Source organism: Misgurnus anguillicaudatus, chromosome 10 (genome assembly GCF_027580225.2).
Source record: "Misgurnus anguillicaudatus chromosome 10, ASM2758022v2, whole genome shotgun sequence".
NCBI lineage: Eukaryota > Metazoa > Chordata > Actinopteri > Cypriniformes > Cobitidae > Misgurnus > Misgurnus anguillicaudatus.
This window is the reverse complement of record NC_073346.2, coordinates 15297221-15321069: the sequence shown is the minus strand read 5'-3', so window position 1 is coordinate 15321069 and position 23849 is coordinate 15297221. Positions and strand designations below refer to the sequence as shown.

Genomic DNA, 23849 nt, shown 5'->3' with positions numbered 1-23849 from the left:
ATTTCCACGATTCACAGAATGGACTGTTATGCGCTCAGTTCATTGGCTGGCACTAGGAATTATTGGAGCTCAGGCTAAGCCTACCCTGCATAATTGGTTTAACTTGGCCTGGTCACTTTAACCCAGGTTATACTGTATATCACCGTCTTGAGGTTCACTTTATCTTAACAGCTTTAATGCAGACTTAGGGAACCTCTCGTATGTTCACTTCAAAGGCCTGCACAGAAAGCCTTCAAAGGCAAAGTCTAAAACCTCTGTATCACCCTCAGAATCAGCAGTGTGGGAAAGTTTGTCTGCATTTACTTCAACTCCTTCTGATTTGTTTCTTGATTTATGTTTGTTTTGGAAATTCGCTAGTTAAACAGTCCGGTGAAAAGATTGTCCAACGAAATACAGGATGGAAAAACTTTATTTTAAAAAAGGTGACAAGACAGGAAGGGAACGAATACGGTTACAAACTGATCATAACTGGACAGTTGTCATTAACATCCCATACAGTTGAACAGACGACAGGAACAAAATAGGTTGACTCACAGGCTATTTGTCGACACTGATGGCTCACAACGATTAACATTTTCCTCCATAAATCAATGTTTTTGTTGTTGACGCCTTTCGAGGATCACATACACAAAAACGAACAATTATACATCAGAAGTGCAATCAATTACAGGAAAGATGTAAAGATGATAAAATACAATACGGCATTTTTTCAACCTATCACACGAGTTGAAGAAAGACAGCCAAGAAACAGCAAAACCACCTCAGGAAAGGACCGAATGAGGAAAAAGAACAGAACAATTACCTTTTTTTTCTACCAGAGTAACATCAAGCCTGCGTGTCGTGGTAAACACATCATGTGGGAATACAGAGGAAATGATTGGTTTTAAAAGGGGGCTCCCACCACTGTCTCCCCACTCACTTTGTAATTTGCTTGCACAGTAAATCAAAGCTCACTGCTGGGCCTTCAGCATGGAGCTCTGTCCTCTCCCAGCATTCCTGCGCTCATGAATCATTCTGATTCCTGGCTTCCACCAGGCATTTCCTCTACGACTCTCTCTCCCTCTCGAAATTCAGCAAGGAGTACTGCTCGTGATCCTGGGCAGCCTTCAGTCCGCGCCACAGGAGACCGAGGAATAAAGAATGTGAATCTAGAACCCGTCCCAACTGTTCCCAGTGTTTTCGTGAGGATCTTTGTTCATCTGGGAGTCTTTCGGCAGACGACGATGTTGCTTTCACCTCTTACATAAACATAGCTTCGTAACATTTATATAAAGCAAAATTGCTGTTTCTCAATAGGTGGGTGTAAAGTAGAAAGAGAAAATCTTAAATTATCAACAAACTTTAACAATCAAAAACTTCTTCTTAGCATTAAAAGATCGAGTCGGTTAAAATCTCATCTTCTCCGAGTATATACAAAACATTAAACGGACAGAGATCACCCCACAAGTTCACAAATGAAACCAGTTATGAAGCTCCCAAAGCAATGACCCTGTGTTCATGCGTTGCCACCATTTCAAGCATGTTGTGTGTGTCTGTGTGTTTGCGTGTGCAGATCTGCGTTTCTCGTTTCAAATCACGGCCCGAATCACGACCCTCCCGTTAACCTGGTTAATATAAGAGCTCTGTTTGTCTGCCAGGCTCTGAGGTGCCAGCGTTTCGTCATCACTGGTATTGGGCTCCTCTTTCACCCGGATGACTCCGGGGTGAGTGTCCATCGGTGAGCTGGATCTCTTGTGGTCTGTGCTGTGCTTCCGAATGACGCCACCAGAGGGCGAGCTATCCTCCTGCATATCCTGGTCATGCAGATCCTCCTCCTCCTCTGACTCCTGCAGGTGGACGTTAGGCTGACGGAGCTGCTCGATTGATTTCGAAAGCATCTGTGGAGAAACATAAAGATTTGACTTATTTGTTATGATTCAGTGATGGGTGAATTATTGCACGAAGTAATAGTAATAGTTATAGCTAGTGCAACACAAATCAGTTTTATTCATTTAGAATTACATGTATGCATTCCACATACGCTTTTATTCAAAGCGACTTATAGGGGCAGTTTCCCGGACAGGGCTAATCCTAATCCAAGGACAAAAATACATGAGCTGCCTTAAAGGGATAGTTCACCCAAAAATGAAAATTCTGTAATAATTTTCTCATCCTCATGTTGTTTTAAACCTGTATGAATTTATTTTTTCTGATGAACACAAAATAAGATATTCTGATAAATGATGGTAGGCACACAGCACATAATGACCATTGACTTCCATAGTAGGAAAATAAATTTTATGGAAGTATTGTGATAAATAATAAAGAGAAGATATTTTGATAAATTATGGTAAGCACACAGTTGACGGTAACCACTGAATTCTATTGTATTTGTTTTTCCTACTATGGAAGTCAATGGTTACAATCTGCTGTGTTTACCATTATTTATCAAAATATCTTCTTTTGTGTTCATCAGAAAAAATAGATATTAATACAGATTTACAACAACACGAGGATGAGAAAATTATGACCTTTTTTTTAGCGAACCACCCCTTTAATTTGAACACCTTGTACTGACATATCTTAACATATATCAGTGTCTTAATTTGGTCTCAAAATGCACACCAGTATTGTTGTGTGTAAGGTGTGTTTGTAAATGTCCTAATATAACTAAGGCCTAGTCCTGGATTAGTTTAAACCCGGTCCAGCAGGTCACACACAGTGCATTACAAAGTATACGTTTTTATCATTATGTGTGTTCCCATGGGATCGAATCCACAACCTTATAGATCTGACACATAATATGGAAAAATTAGTATAGCCAATCTCAAGCAAAAATAGTTCTGGTATTAATAAAATATTTTTATACCTTGGCTCACACTAAAGCCTGTACAGTGTGCAAATCCCTAATTTCACAGCATTCAGGATCTAATTTCCCAGAAATCATTTATTGCATTCACTTACCCACCACCCAAAAGGGCATTATTACTTGTTAACAATTAGTCTATTGAATATTATTAGGAGATACAACTATGTACCATTAGTGCTGTACGGTACAAACTGAATAGTAGCGCAATCTCACTCCACGAAAAAAAATAGCAGCCATGCTATTTTATGCACTTGGCATTGAACTTATTTGTGTTAAACACGGTCTGCTACTTTTTTAACTTCAGATCTTTTGAACGCGCCAAACAAATCAATTAGTAACTTTGAAACTACAGTCACGCAATTCTACCTAGACCAGGCAGCGGTTGGTTACAAAGGCCATAACAATAATAGGCAAAACAACTGCTCTCTGGGCACTTTTGATCTTCGTGTCTGAAAATTGCTCTTGTAACCTTGAATTTCCCATAGCACTCTCAGCAATAATAAGGCAGATCAATCTGCGAGCTCTCGCTAACAAAGGAGTCATTCAGTACCCGAGCCTCCCGTGTCGCTAACCTAGCATGCGCGGCAGAATAATTGCACTTAAACGGATGGCCAGGTCACGGCTGCTGGTGCACAGAAACACAAATATTTCCACAGGGGAACAAAAGTATGTATTCCATCCACTTTGGTGCCCATTTGAACTTGTCCCTGTGCAATTTTGTGGTGTTAGCATGCAACTGATGCCTTAAGCTATGCTAATTCCAGTGCCACTTTTAAACCATCCATAGGTTTTTCCTCACATAAAGGAGATGGGCTGTCTGACATGGCGTTCCCTTGGGAACAAACTGAATGGTGTTTTAGTAAGACAATTTAATCCTTTATACTTTGGCTGTTTTCCCATAATGCCGCTAAAATCAAAACATGGAATAGCTCTGTTATTTGGTTAAATGATCGTACCTTGTTGATCTGGACCTGTTGCTGATACTGTTTCTGTTTCTCTAGAAAGCTCTGGTGTTGCTGTTGAATCACGAGCTGAGCGAGTGCGCTCTGGGGCAGTGGAGCAGATTGGGTGCGGTTCAGAGGCCGGTGACGTGGGAGCTTGGGACGGGTCGTACCAGGAGAACTGTCCCTCAAGGCCAGTGGAGAAGGAGGATGCACTGGACTTTGACCTGAATGAGTAAAATGGATCTGGTAAATATAAATGTAACATAGCAAACATTTGCCTTTGTATGTCTTGATTGTACTTATACTAAGAGTCAGGTGTGCCACAAATATTTACTGTATTTTCCGGACTATAAGTCGCACGTTTTTCATAGTTTGGCGGGTACTGGAACTTATAGTCAGATGCGACTTATAATACGTCAAAATTATTTCATATAAACCAAGAGACATCATTACCGTCTAAAGCCGCGAGAGTCTCTATGCTGCTCCTGTATTTATGTAATTCAATGGATTCAGTGATGTGGAATGACTTCGGGACCTTTTTGAACTTGATTTAGCTTGTCGTGCATGTTTTGTATGCTATTGTGTATCGTTTAAATAACTTTTTATATACAGACCCAGTTCCTGCTGCTGTGAAGGTCATCACATCACTGATCTACTAGCTGTCCTTCAACGTGATGCCCAGTCGATGCGCGACCGACGACCACCGGCTGAACCAGTTTAATCTGCTTACCCGCTTCCTATCCCGACCATGTCCATATATATATATATATAAATATATATTAATCTCTCCCAAGGGTTTTTGTCCTTCTAGGAGTTTTTCCCACTGGGTTTCTCCTAGGGGTTTTTTTCATCCCCGGGAGAGTCAGCCAACTTTGGCTTAACCTAAGCACTTTACTGTATACGTTACATTATTACTACGCTCGCTTGTACGTTTTTTTTCTTAGCCGCTGTATCCTACTTCTTATATTATCTATTAATTTTCTGTGTTTTCCCCTACATCTACTCATGTAAAGCTGCCTTGAAACAATTAACACTTGTGAAAAGCGCTATATAAATAAAATTGAATTGAATGTTACTTTAACGTGTACTTGCCTTTCCAGATTAAATGTCTATTCTTCGGCTTGGATTTTGTGAAATAATTTTTAAACAAATGCGATGTATAGTCCAGTGCGACTTATATATCTTTATACCTCTTCAAAACGCATGTTTGACTGATGCGACTTATAATCCGGAGTGACTTATAGTTCAGAAAATACTGTAAGTATTTGGCAGAAAATGATTTCAAGTTAATATGTATTTCCCTGGGAATCGAATCAAAGTTATTTCGTTGAGCTATGGGAACATCCAACATTCCACCGTGTTTGTGACCGACAAAATTAAATTTTATTTATTTATTTTGCAGTGTCTGTAATAAAAATCATAATTGTATATATTATAAATGTAATCATAACTGTATACTTTGTAATATTGTTTTCAAATATTTTTGTAGCTTTCTTTCTCTAACTGGTCCAGAGAGGAAGTTTTGACTTCTTACACTATGTTTTTATTGTACAATGAACTCCTTTATCTCAAAAGATGAAGGAAAATCTGATCCTTGAAAAGCTCTGGGCCAAAAACCAAAAGGTTACAGGTTTAAAGCCGCAAGGAACAACCCTTGTGTCTCTGACCAAGGCACTTAACCTCAGGTTGCTCCATTGGGACTGAACCTGTAACTTAACATGCTGATGATGAAACTTTTTAAAAACAAGTGCCATCACAATAGTGACAGTGTGTTCGATTTCTGTGTATGAATACGATTAACCCTGCTCTTGACCTGTGGAGAAGATCTTTTGGTGGCGGAGATGCTCCTTCTGGAGGAGATGGTGCAGAAGAGCCTGGTGGCTGGTGCTAACTTTGGTCTCCATAGCAACAGACAGGGGCACTGGTCCCAGAATTTGGGCGGACAGACCCTGCATGACCGCTGATACCCCACCACCCTCAACATGCTGGTCGTTAAGTCCTAAAGCAGCACTGAGAGGTGATTAAAGATTACATATTTACATTATTTGTGCTGGCTTAACAACAGATTGCAAAAGGAAAAATCACAATACATAAATCTGTCATCTGTAAAGCTAGAACATTTATATAAAAAAGATATCTCGATAAGAGAAAAAATATATACATATATAAGAAGGTTTGGTTTGTTTTTCTGCACTAAGCGTTCATGATGTAAACACATGGGCTAATCTTCTTAACTACAATATTAACTCAAGATTAAATATTGTTGGGAGCTAAACTTGATTATTCTGGCTTGGCTGGACTTTAAACAGCAGTAATGAATGGGGTGGCTGAGGGGAGGGTGGGGTGCAACCAACACCAGACACTTAAGCACAATATTTATCTAAGCCCTATAAAATCCCCCAAGGTCAAAGGGCAGAGCCCTGAGGCTACACATATCATCCAGTCAGACCGTGATGGCTGCTCTTTCAACATTCAGCACAATATGCAGTTGAATCAAGGATATAAATGACATTTCCCTTCATTTATCAATATAAACATCCACATTCAATTCAATCAGATAGGTGACTCCTAAATCAAGAGTATAGGAGTGACCCATATTAAAAATACTGCAGCCTGTGGATACCAAGTATATAAAAATAGGTAACAAAAATGCAGAAACGTTCGTTTTCTATCATGCATTACAATTTCAATTGTAATATAAAATCAAGCAACGTTGTGAATATTACAATGATTTCGAAAAATGTGTCCATGAAGATCTCTACAGGTTTGACTAGATAAACAGTCCATCATTGTCTAATAACTTGCAAGTGTCAAATGTTTAAATAGTGCATAAAAATTATGTTTTTTGGTTTTATGTTCATTTCATGAATTAAAATTTACTAAAACTTTTTACCCAAACTGTATTTTACTTCACTGCAAAAAAATGATTTTCTAGAAAAAAAAATCTTAGTATTTTTTAGAAATATCTAAAAATTCTTAAATTAAGATGCTTTTTCTTGATGTGCAAAACGACCCAAGAAAATAAGTCTAGTTTTTAGACCAAAAATATCAAATTTAAGTGATTTTGTGCATAAAACAGGCAAAAAAAAATCTTGAACATTCTTCTTAAACACTAAATTCAAGAAAAATTTGCTTACCCCATTGGCAGATTTTTTAGCTTGTTTTAAGCACAAAATCACTTAAATTTGATATTTTTGGTCTTAAAACTAGACTTATTTTCTTGGGTTGTTTTGCTCATCAAGAAAAAGAATCCTAGTTTAAGAATTTTTCAATATTTTTACTGAAAACAAGACAAAAATTCTAAGAATTTTTTTCTTGAAATAATTTTTTGCAGTGTTGTTGGACAAATGGTTTAGACAAATTCATGAAACTTTATCACAGTCCAGATTTGTTGTGGACAGAACTCTGAGTTCATAAAAGAGGAATGTTTGACTTACACTGATGGGAGAGGAGGTGGCCGAAAGACCCAGGGAGATATTGGGTAGAGATGGCGATGTGTAGAGGTTTAACATAGACACAGAGCTTTCAGGGCCCAATAACCTTGACTGCGATGGCCAACGCTGTGACGGAAAAACAGAGGGAGGAAAAGAGACAGAGACATTTTGAAATCCCACTATGGGCCATTGGAAAAAACAACAGCAACAGAACAATAAACTTTAATGTACTAAGACGAATGATGGTTTCGTTCCTGCCGCAGTAAAGCTGTACGAGTTTAACTCAAGGAAATAAAACCGAGGCAGAGGACAGGATCACATTGATGCTATTATATAAGATACATGAAGTAACAATATCAGAGAAACAACGTATTAGATGACTCTACTTCCTCCACCCAGTGGTGCAGCCAATCAGGATGCGGCGAGGATCGGTACTGTTTACCCATATCCCTCCTGCCGATTCCCTGACCTGTATGTGGATATCCAGCCTTTATTTGACCTGGGGGACCAGCTCCCCCTGAAAGAGGATACCCAATGTAACGGTTCACAAATGCTGGTCGCTTTCGTATTTAGCGCCGCGACTGCGGGGAGCTCCTCGACCTGCCAGTCCGATCCGTGAGACCTCGCGGCTTATGTCAATACAATAGCGATCGGGCGTGTTTGTGTTGTTAGCGTGTCTTTGGCTACCAGCGGCTGGCAGATCAATTAAGCTCAACCACCCACCACTTCGGCACTGGATCAGGGTGCAATAAGCATTCCTTGTCAGCTATTGCATTGGAGGTCCATGGGAGTGTAAACAGTGGTGCTGAAGAATAACACAGCTGCTAAGCCGAGGCTTCACAGAGACATGTCACAATTGCCCAGAACACACCTCAGTGTGAGCAAAGTCCACAGGGACCCGAAGCAACCGAGCCATGAAGCCAACAGGAAGTGAGTCAGTCCGAGGGAGCTAATGAACATCAGTAAAGTGCAAAAGGCCTCCGTGCTAAATTTTGTAAAGATATACGAGGTTCTTATTATGCACACACGCACTATATTGAGGATTGATAGTGAGAAAGTCCAGCTCAGTGCGGCGGCTTGGAAGAAGTCCATAGGTGAGCGCTGAACTTAACCTTGCTGACTTTAAAAGCACAGAATATCTGATCTATGCTTTCTTCCAACGAGCTTTTATGAGACCTGCGGGCGCAGAAAACCACACAGCTATAATGCCAGTAAAGGTTAGCGGTAGAGAACAGGAAGTGAACCGACTCTTTATTGTCTGCGCTGGGAGCCGTTTTCCTTGGACTGAGACGGACAAGCAGGTCACGGGCCGTAGAGTCGGCGGTCTGTTTTCATAGCTGCTCAACGACAGGCTGTGCTTGGGTCTATGAAATTTATGGGTGCGGCCTGTTGGCCATCAGCTTTTTTAAGTCGTACAGGTTCTAGTGTTTCAGAAGAGCTTTGATGAAAACGTCGTAAGAAATCTTGACTGTTAATGGGCCTTTGTACCTGTGGTTGAACGGTTAGATGCGAGTGCAAGTTTGACATTGAATCGGTACCTCGGTGCGTGTGGTGACTGGTAGAGAAGATGGTCCATTTTCAGCCCCCAAGGCACTGCAGGCCCCATTGGGTGAACTAGGACCTGATCCTGGAGCACTGCTACTGGCTGTGGACTCTGTCGAAATGAGATAAATGAAATATAACTGTAAATATTATAAATTACATACTAGGATAACCTGTTGAGTATTTATGTATGTATGTATGTATGTATGTCTGTCGGTCCGACTGTCTGTCCATCTGTCTGTTGGTCCTTCTCTCTGTCAATCTGTCTGTCGGTCCTTCTCTCTGTCTGTCTGTCCGTCCATCCGGCTGTCGTCCCTTTTTGCCTGTCTATCTGACTGTCGGCCCTTCTGTCTATCTCTCTGTCTATATGTCTGTCTACCTGTCTATTTGTCTGTCTGTCTGTCTCTTTGTCTGCCTGTCTGTCTGTCTACCTGTCTATTTGCTGGTCTGTCTGTCAATTTGCTGGTCTGTATGTCTACCTGTGTACTTGTCGGTCTGTCTGTCTCTTTGTCTGTCTGTCTGTCTACATGTCTATTTGTTGGTCTGTCTGTCTTTTATCAATATCTCTCGGTCTATTTGTCTGTCCATCTGTCTGTCTATCTATCTATCTCTCTGTCTATTTGTTGGTCTGTCTGTCTCTGTCTATTTGTCTATCTATCTGTCTGTCTACATGTCTCTTTGTCTATCTACCTACCATCTATCTACCCATCTACCTATCTACCTATCTACCATCTATCTACCCATCTACCTATCTACCCATCTACCTATCTACCTATCTATCTACCCATCTACCTATCTATCTATCTACCCATCTACCTATCTACCCATCTACCCATCTACCTATCTTCCATCTATCTACCCATCTACCTATCTACCATCTATCTACCCATCTACCTATCTACCATCTATCTACCCATCTACCTATCTACCTATCTACCATCTATCTACCCATCTACCCATCTACCTATCTACCTATCTATCTACCTATCTATCTACCCATCTACCTATCTTTCTATCTACCCATCTACCTATCTTTCTATCTACCCATCTACCCATCTACCCATCTACCTATCTACCCTTCTACCCATCTACCCATCTACCCATCTACCCATCTACCCATCTACCTATCTATCTATCTATCTATCTATCTATCTATCTATCTATCTATCTATCTATCTATCTACTGTCTGTCTGTCTGTCTGTCTGTCTGTCTGTCTATCTATCTGTCTGTCTACATGTCTCTTTGTCCGTCTATCTGTCTGTCTCTTTGTCCGTCTATCTGTCTGTCTATCTGTCCGTCTCTTTGTCCGTCCGTCTGTCTGTCTGTCTGTCTGTCTGTCCGTCCATCTGTCTGTTGGGCCTTCTCTCTGTCAATCTGTCTGTCGGTCCTTCTCTCTGTCTGTCTGTCTGTCCGTCCATCCGGCTGTCGTCCCTTTTTGCCTGTCTATCTGACTGTCGGCCCTTTTGTCTATCTCTCTGTCTATATGTCTGTCTGTCTGTCTAGCTGTCTATTTGTTGGTCTGTCTGTCTCTTTGTCAGTATCTCTCTGTCTATTTGTCTGTCTATCTGTCTGTCTGTCTGTCTATATGTGTCTTTGTCTATCTATCTATCTATCTATCTATCTATCTATCTATCTATCTGTCTATTCGTTGGTCTGTCTGTCCCTTTGTCTGTCTATTTGTCTGTCTGTCTGTCTATTTACCTGTCTATTTGTCTATCTGTATATTTATCTGTCTGTTTGTCTGTCTAGTTGTTTTTCTATCTGTCCATCAATTTGTCTGTCTGTCTGTCTGTCTATTTGTTGGTCTGTCTGTCTCTTTGTCAATATCTTTATCTATCTGTCAATTTTACTTTCTGTCTGTTTGTTTATCTATCTGTCTGTCCATCTGTCTTTCAGTCCTTCTGTCTGTCCATCTGTCTGTCCCTGTCCTCTTGTCTGTCGGTCCGTCTGTCTGTCTATCCATAAAAGCACTGCTTTTGGGAAACACATTGTTCCTGTTGTTCATGCTGTCACTGTTCCTGAAGCTCAGTTGGTAAAGCATTGCGTTAGCAGTGGAAGGGTCATGGGTTCATTCCCCAGAGAACGCACATACAGTACTGATAAAATGTACAGTATGAAAGCACTGTTAGTTGCTTTGGATATGACTAATGTATATGTAATGAATTATAAATGTAACACAGGCCTCCCACACTTACAGTCCACTGCCACTGATACACATTAAACATCCACAAGTGAATAACCATGGAAAAATGATTCAACCAGCAAAACATCAAAAACCACACTGGATACATTTAAACATGTCACCTGTCAAAGCAGCTATTATGTAACAATATAGCACACTGAGCTTCAGAGGAAATGGACAGCTGCTGTGATCACTGGAGAGAAACTACCAGTGCGAAATAAGAAATCTTACTGTTTACCCCCCCAGGTGTGTTGTGTAACTATGCAATTCATTATGAGATGGCACTCCTACCCAGAAGTTCCAGGGCTCTCTTTTTAAAGGGTGTCATAATGCTCCCCTCTTTTCTCCTCAGGAGTGGGCTGCTCCTTCTCTCAGCAACCTTCTGCTTTAACCTGGAGCGCACCTTCAGGTTGGGCTCTGAAACTGAGGATTAAAAACATTTAACACACTTAAATCAAGAACGTAAGTTTCTATGTCTTCACAATCTTGGCTAAGGTGAAGTTTCATTCTGATATTTTGGAGAGTATCTTTTTGGCGGGTTTAGTTAAACATATTTTTGAGCTCAAGTATTTGTAGCTGTGCATGTAATCCAACAGGCATGAATGATTTTTATCACAGAGAGGGGAATCCACGCTGTTGCGTAGTGGCATTCTTATACCGTGATTACAGGTTGTTTTTAAAGTTTCATCTGGAATAAATTAGGTTGTGCAAAACAAGGGGTTCATGTAAAAAAAAAGAAACTTATCCAGATGTAGGCTGACCATAGCATTGTATAGTAACAGTTAACATGCTAAAGTAGCAGATGTTTTAGTGAGTGAATGTAGATACAGCCTGTCCAATCCAAACACATATTAATGCAAAATATACAAAAATGTGACAATGACTGCAATGGAACAAGATTTTCTCTCATTATTTCTACAGTAACACCCTGTGGAGTATTTTGTCATAATTTAAATGTTCTTGAATTATGCATTATGGAGCAGCATGTTTATTTGACTAATGTACAGGCAAGTGCTTCAAAATAACCCTCTGATGGGAAGCGAGTGACTAAGCCAGCCACCCACATTCAGTGCCTCCCTATGGGAACACCCACATTACAACCAGCAGCCAAAAATACCGAAATTTGGTTTTATTATAATGAGTAGATGTCTGTTGTTTTACCCAGCAGTTTCCCATTGTGCAATAGTAACACCATCAAGTAGTGTGCAGCCCATTGTCTGGATCAGTGGTCCATGAGTAGTTCACGTGGACATCACCCAACACAACCAAAATTTGTGCAATTCACACAAAAAGTAAAAAAAAACATCTACAGGATTGTGTGAACATTTCTATAAAAAATGAGGGGAAATGTTTTTACTTTGCTATTCTGCACATAATCACACTGTTGACCACATTGGGGCTGCAATCATACAAAAAGATATCGTTTGAGAACAGAGAGAGTCATGGGAAGACACAGCTGTAAGTGGTAATCTCAGAGGAGTGAATGGCCCACGGGCAGGGCTGCTATTTCAGACCTCTGCAGAACATCGGCAAAAGCGTCAGCTCTCATCCAGCAGTGCGGTAATGGGATGTAAATCCAGCTAGCGAAGTGGGCTGAGAGCAAACTGCAGGGAGCCTCCTCCAATCCGCCTTGCACCCCACACTGTCCTGATTGCCTTCTATTTTTATTCAGCGCTTTAGCCTGTCGCCACGGGAACACCACCCTATTGGTGTGGAGGTGGAAGCTCGGTTGTCGGTGGGCTCAATGGGAGACTGCGATCGTGACGCGATGAGAAAACACACCACTTTGAGCAATCTCACTCAAAAAGAGTGGTCATGAGCGACAGACACCTGCCTCATTTTTCGCATCTGTGACACAGGCTGGAACCAGTGGCCAAGACAAACAGTAATATGTATGAGGCGATGACTTAATGGGCACATAAAACAATCCTATTGGTACACTTTGGGAAACAGTTTTGGGGGGTGGGTCAATGACGTGACGTTAATTATTTTGTGTCTGTATGGTTTAATTAAATTTAAAAGGGTTAAAATTTCAAAATAAATTTGTAGATTACTTGCATTCATTCTCTTTTTTGAGGACCAAGTCTAAAATTTCTGGTTTTATTTAATTTTGAAAGAATATTTGGGAGATAACTGCAAAAATGTCCATGTGGTGTAACCGGTCTGTGTTAATTGGTGTAATTAGTATTTTTTTATGAAAATATAAATATATTCATAAAAAAGTGGAATAAAATATAATCATCTAGTTTAGTGTAATATGATTTTTTTACATACATTTTTATATAATTTTTTAAAGATTATTTAGAAAACAGAGCTGTTTTCAGCATATGTCAGGACAAATATTACAAAAACGCATTCAAATTTACATTTAGAAATAACCAATGAAATAATATTTTAAAATTATTATTATAGTTTTTTTATGATTACACTTACATGCCATCAAGGTGTATAAAATATTTAACATTTCTCATTCTTTGGCGCAATTGGCGGTTACACCATTTGACATTTTCAGGTCCATTCAGTCTTAACTTTCATAAAAATGATGCAAATGTCATTTTTATTGCATAAAATCAACATAAATACACTTTGTGTATTGAAATAAACCTGATGCATGCTTTTAAACAAGTTTTTAAAAGATTTTTGAATTTCTCATCCTGCCAAACCGTTTTTGTCACTGACCCGGGTACACACTGCTTAATTCTATTTATTGTGCTATCTTGACCCAAATACAAATTTTACTTTTCAGAATATGTGAACTTTATGCTTTAAAGTCTGGTGTCAGGTGTTGACACAGTATAGGGTCCAAAAATTTAAGAAAGACCCTCGGTGAAAATGCTTTGAGTTTGAATTTTTAAATATATATATTTTGTTAATCGTACCCAAATGGATTATATTAAAGTCGGCATGAAACGGAAGTAGCGATTGTTCTATTTACTCATTATGACGTATATCCGAGTGCAACGGCTTCCAAAATGAGAAAAATGGTAGGGCGGAACTTGATTTCGTCCATCAATAACTGATCGGATCGCTTAAAGTTGGGTCATGTTAGCAACATGCTAATCGCTGCAATCTTTTCCTGGGCTGGAAGTAAAGAGAGATCGTTTCAAGAAGGGGAGGAGCGTTTTTGAAAAAAAAATTATGATATATATTTTTTTAAATAATGAAAGTAATGAAGTTTTGTTGATAAATGAATATGAAATTTACAGTGCGTAAATATTTGGTATGTCTTGCCTTTTAGTGACATGCACCTGTGCTGGCATAAATTTTTCAGGTAAGGTTTGTGCAAAATCTAATGATCCATGTTATGGATTGAATAATATGATTTTTAATAAGCATCTTGTGTGTTTTAGGGAATCTAAAATTGTGTACAAATAAGTTATGTGAAATGTTTAATTTCACACATTTTTATTATTATTATGAACTACACACTAAGCACACTGGGTTGTTTCAACCCGGTTGGGTTATATGTACAAACGTAACCATGATTTAAATTGTAACTGGGTCATTTTACCCAACTGATTGAAATTACCCAACATGTTTTAGATTGTGAAGAAAATGCAGTAAATATTTCTTACTGTAAATATTTCCTAGTAAATTTACCTTCACCTGTTTTCAGTGTGGTTTAAATAAAGTTTTAAAGGACTTTTTTTAAAGTCTCAGACCCATCGTTGAATTTCTGTGTGTACATGTTTGACTATACATATGAGGTCGAACTCAAAATCTCCAAGAGTCGTTATAAACATAGTAAAACATTGAAACAAAAAAACTACTTTTGAACACATTGAACAAGTTTAACTTTAAATCTAATATATTTTTTTCAAATCTTGTTTAATGTTTAAATCAGTCATCATCAGGCAATCCATCTTCGAACGCACACATCCTGCATTCCCTTTCCTATTTTTCTCTCATTACTCAAAATACAAACACCTGTTTACCCAGAAGGCATGAACCATGTGATGCAACAACATTGCCTTTGCAATCCATATTACTTCATCATTGCATCGCAGTCCATTTTTCTTGTTTTTCCTTCCCATACGCGTCTCCAGTGGGAAATACCTCTGTGACACGATACAGCACGTCTGGTCCTACAGCCCAGAATATCTTCTCTTTAAGACGCACAAACTCAAATCCCTCTCATCTCAACTGCACCTGCTCCACATGTTTGCTATGTGGGTCAAGGTAAAGGTTTTTCCTGTTTTCAATAAGCAGGGCTGTTCCTGCCCACAGCGCTGTCACGGACCTCCATACAGATCTGCTCTGGTCCAGGACATGACATTGCCAGTTACGGTAAACAAGCTAGGTAGATAAATAGCTTGTTTTCTACCATATCAAACAAAAGCCACACTGAGATTTGCTGTTAATACGATCTAGAGGACCTGAGTGAAACATACTGCCAACTGAAAATGTCCTCTCAAAGTGCATCAGAGAGTGCCAAAAGGGCTTTGCTATGGTCAATTCTCTTCACAGTGCTAACCTAACCCCTTGACATATGCCAATCAAAAATCTCAAATGAAAACCAGGATGCGAAACAACCGGCACCTTTGTGTCGCTCCTGCTGCGTGCTTACTTTGAGGGGTTTCTAATTGAGATGGACAGGAAGCGGAGGAAGGGGTCTTATACCGGTGTGACCACATATAGAGCTTGGAATCCAACAAGCAGGAAATGGCTTTTAGGCAAAAAAGATTTACGCAATGAATAATACTCATAAAGGACGGATAGTTCCTAAATTATCCTAAATTGTTTGGTTTTCTGTGGCATATTGATATGATTGATATGATTAAATGGTTTATTTATAATCTTTTGATCTATCAAACTGTTTGAATTTCATTACATTGTTAATATTGTGTGATATGGACCAAGAGCTCGGCATTACAGGAAAAATCGATAATAGAGTCTTTATCTAGAATTTAGTCAGAAATTCGTGTATTGAAAACAATTGAACTTTACAGTTTTTAAAGGATTAGTTCACCTCATCATAATTTACTCACCCTCATGCAATCCCAGATGTATGACTTCACTTCTTCCATTCTAGAAATGATTTGTAATGCCACTGAATATTGTTCAACGTGATAAAGCTCCAAAAAGCACATCCATCCATCAACAAAGTAATCGTTTGGATTTAATAATAATAATGGATGGATGTGCTTTTTGGAACTTCAAAATCCCGACGACCATTCAATGGCTTTACACAGCCAGGAAGTGCAAGCATTGTAAACTTCAGTGGAAGAAAGGAAGTCATCGGGGATTGCAACAGTATAGGTTAATTATGAGTGGATTTTCATTTTCTGATCAAATTTTTTCTTTATGAAAAAAGACGTCCCGTTTTTTCCTCAAAAATTGCTTTCTTGATGATCTATTTGGATTCCTCAACCTTCTGTTCCTCTCCGTTCTCAGGATATTGGCTGGTTTCGGTGAAGCGAAGCAGAAATTGATGCTGAAACTGGGAGGTTACTGTTCGAAAGCTAAGACAATAAACACGTCTCTTTCATGTGTCTATAAAGTGCTTATTTGAACTGAACAACCTACATAATTGCCTTAGATTAGTTTACATTTGGCAAACAAAGTCGGCACAATTTGGGATTAAACCTCCCTCGTCTGATCCCTTGAATTGTGTAAATATACGGCGTGCCAAGCCATATGCTAAAGTAATTAGGCAGGTATAATTGTTTACTGTCATAATTCAAAGGGACACGGCGAGGAAGGAATGTAATGTCATTTCATTTCCCTGACTTAACGGCACAGTTATGAACAGTTCGCAAGAACTCACGACCGGCTGACCAAGTGGGAGTCATAACTCACAATAATACAGACTTCCCACAAAACTCCCCCCAGAACTGAGTCAACAAACCTGTAGTGCTTTCTGTGAAAAATCAAGGATTTTCTAAATAATTATAATGTCGGAAAATTATACACCTTTTAGCGAGGTTTTATGTAATTTGTGGTTTATAAGCAGAGGAAATCCTACTGTAAAGAAACGAATGAAATTTACTTAAACACTACTCAAAATAATGTACATATGAGCTCATGTGTCAGCTCTCATGGGATCCTGTAATTTTGAGGAAAAACAACTTCCCTCCTTACAGTACATGTTTAATAATGCTATGGTTTATTGCCACAACCACAAATACATAAATAGAAGTATATATGCTTGGTAAATGCATATATGTATACACTGTGCGTTTTCTATCATTAGCAATTTAATATAGATTAAAAAGATAAGAATTATAAGAGGCCAGCCTTTCAAAACTCGTATTTGAGGCCTACCTGTCTTCCTCAGAGGGAAGTCATCCCGACTCTCCTGCGGGTATGGCATTGAAACCTTGCAGGAGGAGGACGCACCTCCCAAAGGAGGTGAACTTTGCTCGAGAGAGGTGTGATGAGAGGCCGTGAACAGAGAGGAGATGCAAACTGAACTCCTGAACTTACATCACAGTCATAAATACAGCCGACAACTCTCCTGTGCTTACAACCTACAACCTTAGGATCACATTACACATTATTAGTAAAAATCTGCTGATTTTAGTACCTTGGACGGTTTTTTATTTCTTTACAATATATATGCTTTTTATATTACACAGTAAAAACATGTAATTTTTTTGCACTATGTGATCCATGCTAAAGTCTAAAGTCATTTTTTTCTACATAAAATCACCCTACTTATATTTCAGTGGAAATATATCCTTGATATCTTTAATATTGACTGAGTAAGGCCATTTCAAAGACTGAAATCAACGTGAAATCAAACTAAAATGCTTCACTGTTCCTAATCTCATAATTTGATTATGGATTTCACAGATGTTACGTACTTACAAAATTGCTACTTATGACTCATTATAACAGTGACTGAAAATGATTTGAGGTATGTGAGGGTATATAACTTACGTGTACCACAGTTTGGAGCTCTGTGTGATTTTCAGGGAGGGTGCGGTTGGTACCCCATCTTTAGTGGATTTACTCAACAGAAACTCTTGGAGTTTCTGCTTGACTTCGGTGCTGGCCACCGCACCTGTTAGACCAGGAGACACACACCCAGAGAAACCATAAACATCTTGGGGTTCAGTCAAAACATATACAGATTTAAATTATGGTTATATTTTCATTTTTCAGTGAGCTATCAGTTTAATATGCATGTTTGTTGAGTTTGGCTCCCTTTCAAGGCCAAAGAAAAGACTGTTTTACTGACACTCCCAGACGCAGCAGGATCAGCCTGAACTCAGACAACAGCGTCTTCCCTTCACATTCGCCCACACACTTCTTAATAGCTGCACTTTAAAAATCTCTTACACTATTGGCTGGAGATTTAAGCATCTTTAACACAAATGAAGGAACATCTCCCTCTTCTGGACAGCAGACGTGAGGCACCTTTGGAGGGTTTGTTTAATCTCGCAGATTGAACCGTTTATGGGTGCATCTTATATACTAAACCTGCCAAGAACATGCCATTCATTTTCCAAAAAGTAGAAATACTGTATAGTGTAAATGAGAATTAGCAAGGAGAATAATGAAAGATATAAAAACAACTGCTCTGTCACATTATGATAATGAGACTCTGGGTGCAGAAATTAAAAAAAAATTTCTTTTGGTTTTAGCTTGAAATGTGACCTGAGATTTAACCTTATCAGTAACCACAGCATGAATCAGACGGTTTAAGTGCTTTTATTCATGCCATAAAAATGTGCCCCGTGTCTGTGAAATCCAGGCTAAAGTCTCAGAATCTAAGGTAATTAGGAGCATCAATGTTTGATTTCATTCATTGATTTTACATTTTTGACATGACCTTCCTCAGTCAATATTAAAGATATCAAGGTTATATTTTCACAGAAATTGTACTTTAAATTATGTAGGAGGATTTTACTCCTAAAAAAGAATAAATCACAAAAAAAAGACTTTAGTTGGATATTCACAGACAGGGTCACATTTTTATATAACTTTTATTGGGACAGTACACTGTAAAAAATGTTTTAAGTATAATCAACTTAGATTAACAAGTCATTTTAACTTTTTTTCAACTAGAAATGAGTTGCAGTAACTTATAAATTAAATTAAATAAAATGAGCTTTTTTAATTTTAATTAAATCTACTTTATTTAAGTAACAACAACTCATCACTAGAAAAGAAAGATGTATAAATCCAAGTTGATTTTTACCGAGCCCCTAAGGTGACATTGGAGCAAAAAAAATCCAAAGTTTAGTTTCATGTGCTCACGCGAAACCTTCATGTGCAGAATTTTTTTTAAAAGTTTAGTTTCGTGTGCCCACGTGAAATTATTCCATGCGCACGTGAAACTATCGCGCGCGCACGTGAAAGTGAAACTTTATTTAATTTCTGCTCCAAGTCCCCTTAAGGGCTCCGTAGAGTTTACTTAAAAATGTGCAAAATTTGTTTTTACAGTGTCGTTAAAAGCATATTCAAATTCATTCATCTATTAATTAAAGGGCTCCTATTATGCACAAGTCACTTTTACAAAATGTTTGGACATAATGTGTGTTGGCAGTGTGTGAAGACAACTACCCTTCTCATTAAACCAAAGAGTCTCATTAGACATGCCGTTTTGATTCTCTTATAAATGTGAGGTCACATTGATAAAGCCCCGCCCACTTACCATAGTTTCCACCCTCAGCAAATTGTATTCTGTCCACTAGATACTACTGTCTCAGACTGTATAAATCCGATCTATTTTAACTGAAAGCGTTCACTGTCTGTTTGTAAGGAAGTGAGGAGCTGTAGCTCATTTGCATTTAAAGGTACAGACATTAAAACAAAGCAACCAAAAAGAGTAATTTTAAACATGTTTTAATAAATGATCTGTGTGATATTTTGAGCTAAAACTTCACAGACACATTCTGGGCACACCTGAGACTTATATTGCATCTTGTAAAAAGCCATAATAGGTGCCCTTAAACATGCAATAAAAGGCCAACACACAAAATTTACTCTCATTAAAAATCAGTGGAAATCTGCGGTAATTTCTACAAAGTTTATTTTCCACGTGGGCCTGATTAGTCATTTAGCTCGCTTTTATTCCAACCAATATAAGGCAGACCTATCAGAAGGCCAATCCCCACTGCATGGCGCAACCTTGTCACCCCATAGAGAAGATTGAACCCACAACCTTGTGGTTATCAGCCCAGGTCTTTAAGTACAAAACCCTACACCATACAGTTTTTTATCACGCCGTGTTGAAATATTGGTACAGACGTGTGTCATTTGACATTTGAATACCATTAAAAGCAGGCAGGTTGTTTGAGTGTTGTGTGGGTGAGAGTGATGACAAGCTCTTACTCTCTCTGTTTCTCTCTCTATTGCGCAGAAACAGGACTTGTTGTTCACGACGATGTCTCTCCAGCTCTCTCTCCTGACTCTGTAGCTCCAGTTTTCTCTCCTTCTCCAGCTTTTCCTGCTGCTGCTTCATGACCTGTAGCTCCTGCTGGAGCTGAGAGGCAGGTGTCTCATTACACAACACAGCTGTTTTAATGATGCTCGCAGTCATTTCTATTGTCTGTGTCTTGAACTATTTAACTAGAAAGGATTTGTGATTGTTACAGTAATAGTGTGTAAGTTTCAAAAAAGTGAACTTACTTATGATGTTATATATTTCTAGGTATAATCACATATGGTGTTGCCATATATTAATTTCAGTGGACATAAACAAAATAATTGTTATTCTGATATATCAATGAAAACATTTGTTTTGAGGCACAGCAAGTGTTTCATATTTAGTTGGACTGTACGGTTGTGGTAACTGTTTGTCTTGCTTTCTGTTTCATCATGTATAATATTGCACAGCAGTGTTGTTTTGTTGTGCATGGTTTTAATCACTATGTCACGAGGACAGTGTGTTATTATTACCTTTAGGTGTTCTTGTATCTGGGCCTGGTGCTGGCGGACCAGGTTTTCATGTTGTTTCTGGAACTCACTGATTAGGAGCTGTTTCTGAATTTGTTGTTGTTTTTGAATGAGGAGCAGTTCCTGTTGAAGCTGTCTTTCCCACATGCTGGGGTCTGAAGCAGAACCCTGCATCCTTATATCCGTACGAAGGTCCAGCGGGGAACCCGGATCAAGCGCCAAGGGAACCTCTGGCTTAACATCCACTGAGAAAGAAATGAATACAATCATTAAGCATGAACATCTCTACATTTAGATGGTTTATTATTTATGAAATCTAGGCTAAAGTCTCATAATCCAATATTAAGGTTACACACTAATTACATTACAAAATGTTGGTTTATTTTATCTACCAAGACGCTGAGTTGAACCTTTTGGGTCATTTGAGTAGGTTGTTTTATCTGTGCTGGGTAGTTTTTTGGGCACTTACGTGTGACCCAAAAGTTTGGGTTAGTGTCTGGGTCATTTTTATTTACAGTTGAATGAATGCACCCCTCCACCACCCCCGACACATCAACCCAACTACTTGGGTTAATCAATTTGCCGCGTGAGTGCACTGCGCAGTACTGTTTGAATTTACCTCAGGAGAAGACGCAACTTTTTTTACACGGACAGCCTGATAAATTTATGTGAAGGAACCAGGTTCGCTTCTATTTATCCATAAAACCAATACTGTATACTTAAGAAAGTAAGTTTATGTGATAACTAACCAGTTTACATGTTTGTTAACCCCTTAAAATTCCAGTGTACGGTGGGATGGAAACTGCATTTGACAAAAAACTCAATATGTCACATATTTTTGGAAAACTGACATTTTTGTGATTCGAATGATGTAAACTGTTTTAAGATGCGTCCGAAACCGCCTACTTCCATACTATATAGTAGGCGAAAAGCAGTAGGCGTGGCGAGTAGTATGTCCGAATACATAGTATTCCAAAAACAGTATGCGAAAAGTACCCGGATGACCAACTACTTCCGGTTAGATTTCGAAGCGTGCATACAATGGACACTTCACTATCCCATGATGCCCCAGGAGCGGAGTCACGCAACGAAGAAGAAAGGCGAAAGCAGCGATGCGGCCGTTTTCGCATTGGTATGACATGAGGTGATGATGACGTATGTCACGTGATGTATCAACATGGCGGATGTAGTGTGCCAAATTGCATTCATATTACTAGGATTCATACTATACAGTACCTACTGCTTTAACAGTCAGTAAGTAAGTACTTCATCTCATTCAGTACCTACTGAACAGTATGTGGTTTCGGACACAGCCTTAGTCTTTGTACAGCTTGTTGTGAATGTGTTAGCATTTAGCCTAGCCCGATTCATTCCTTAAGATCCAAACAGGGATGAATTTAGAAGCCACCAAACACTTTCATGTTTTCCCTATTTAAAGACTGTTACATGAGTAGTTACACGAGTAAGTATGGTGGTGGCACAAAATAAAACGTTGCGATTTTTAAATCGGATAAAAAATGAGAACTATATTGTATGGCGGAAGAGCACTTAGCTTTAAAAAATCGGCACATTTTTATGTTGTGCCACCATGCTTACTCTTGTAATAGGGAAAACATGGAAGTGTTTGGTGGCTTCTCATTCCTGTTTGGAATGAATGGGGCTAAGCTAAATGCTAACACATTAACAACGCGCTGTACAAAGATTAAGTGTACGCATTGAATAAAGATGGGTATGTGTTCATTCGTGTAAGTTGAGGTAAGAACATAGTAAAATATTGAAAAGGGTGGTGTTTTCCTTTAACTAATTGTTTGTGATGCGAGTTGTTTAGTCTGCTTTTTGGTTAGTCCATTGATCAAAAACTGTTTTCTTCATTTTGTCAATGTTTCATTAATTTGTAACTAATTAGAGTTTTTTCTTTGTAAGTCTTTTTTTAATTCATGTGTATAACTAAGGTGTAGTCCTGGATTAATCTAAACCCTGTCCGAGAAACCACCTCCAAGTACACATGCACATCCATTACGAAAATTAACCATGGTTTTATTGTTGTAAAAGTGTAGTAACCATGTTTTTTTGGTTTATTGATTACTATGGTTTTACTACACCAACCATGGCTTAACTATGGTTTTTAAAAACCATGGTTGTCAAAACCATGGTTATTTTGTGGTTACCATGGTTTTACTACAGTAACCATGTTTTTAGGGTTTTAACTGTAGTAAAACGATGGTTAATTTTCATAAGGGATGGCAACTTCTTTACACACTTTGCCTGATATTTGTTGTCTTTATATATTTCTATATGTCATATACAGACACATTTCTTTGGAATGTCAACAGAGATTGATTGGATTTTGCCCTTGTTCTCTTCAAACTGTTCTGAAGCGAACCTCCATAAAACTACACCTCAAAGTCATCAAAAGTTTCTGAATGTTGCGCAACAGGAGCCGCTGTGTTTCTCTCACACGTAGAGATAAAGCAGAAACAAGACTGAAACTCCATTGCTTTGTATCTACGTGCGAATCCTCTCTGCGCATTTCCAAAGGTTATCACTAGCCATTGTTTGGTCCAATGGGTTCCACTGACCCCTCCAGTCCGCAGTGACCGCAGTGCGGCAGTCTATTTTCCAGAAAGTCAAGATGTTTGTGTTCCTGTCTCTTATTCCCCCACCATCCCCCCGTCCTCGGAGCCACCATCACACCTTCATCACGATGGAAAATTGCTGCTGTATTCTTCAAGCTGTGCCTCATTACAAGTAATACAGTGAGTACAAAAAGCAGAGGGCATCCCCAAGGCCCCGAGAACTATATATAACCAACAACCAGATAGTGAAAATCAATAGCAAGCCAGGAGGACAGTCCCTTAGTGTGGAGATGCTCATCATAACAGACTGTGACACATCTACACGCCTGCTTAGCCGAAAACAATCGCAGTAAGAGGGGGTTTGTAAAGTGTCATTGTTTGCACAAGTGATAAATTACTCGGTATGAAAGAACAGAATGTTTATGGATGCAGGGTCGTGGCTTAAAAGGAGAAACTTTCAAGCGTACATACTGTAC

General features: G+C 38.9%; 1 protein-coding gene across 4 annotated transcripts in view; it reads right to left on the bottom strand.

The window, feature by feature from the left end:
* Positions 1-407: 407 nt before the first annotated feature.
* The window catches only part of hdac9b (histone deacetylase 9b), a 32193-nt gene continuing 8751 nt past the window's right edge, over positions 408-23849 (bottom strand). For 3 of the 4 annotated variants that reach the window (XM_073871950.1, XM_073871952.1, XM_073871953.1), the window contains exons 2-11: positions 20801-21042; positions 20234-20384; positions 17837-17957; positions 17216-17340; positions 11243-11374; positions 8765-8880; positions 7235-7352; positions 5606-5806; positions 3805-4016; positions 408-1877 (exon numbers count right to left, since the gene is read on the bottom strand). In XM_073871950.1, the coding sequence (XP_073728051.1) occupies positions 1569-1877; positions 3805-4016; positions 5606-5806; positions 7235-7352; positions 8765-8880; positions 11243-11374; positions 17216-17340; positions 17837-17957; positions 20234-20384; positions 20801-21042 (1727 nt within the window). In that variant the 3' untranslated portion in view covers positions 408-1568. Of the gene's footprint in view, positions 1878-3804; positions 4017-5605; positions 5807-7234; positions 7353-8764; positions 8881-11242; positions 11375-17215; positions 17341-17836; positions 17958-20233; positions 20385-20800; positions 21083-23849 lie in introns of those variants that run through there. The other variant, XM_073871951.1, reaches the window with a different exon arrangement.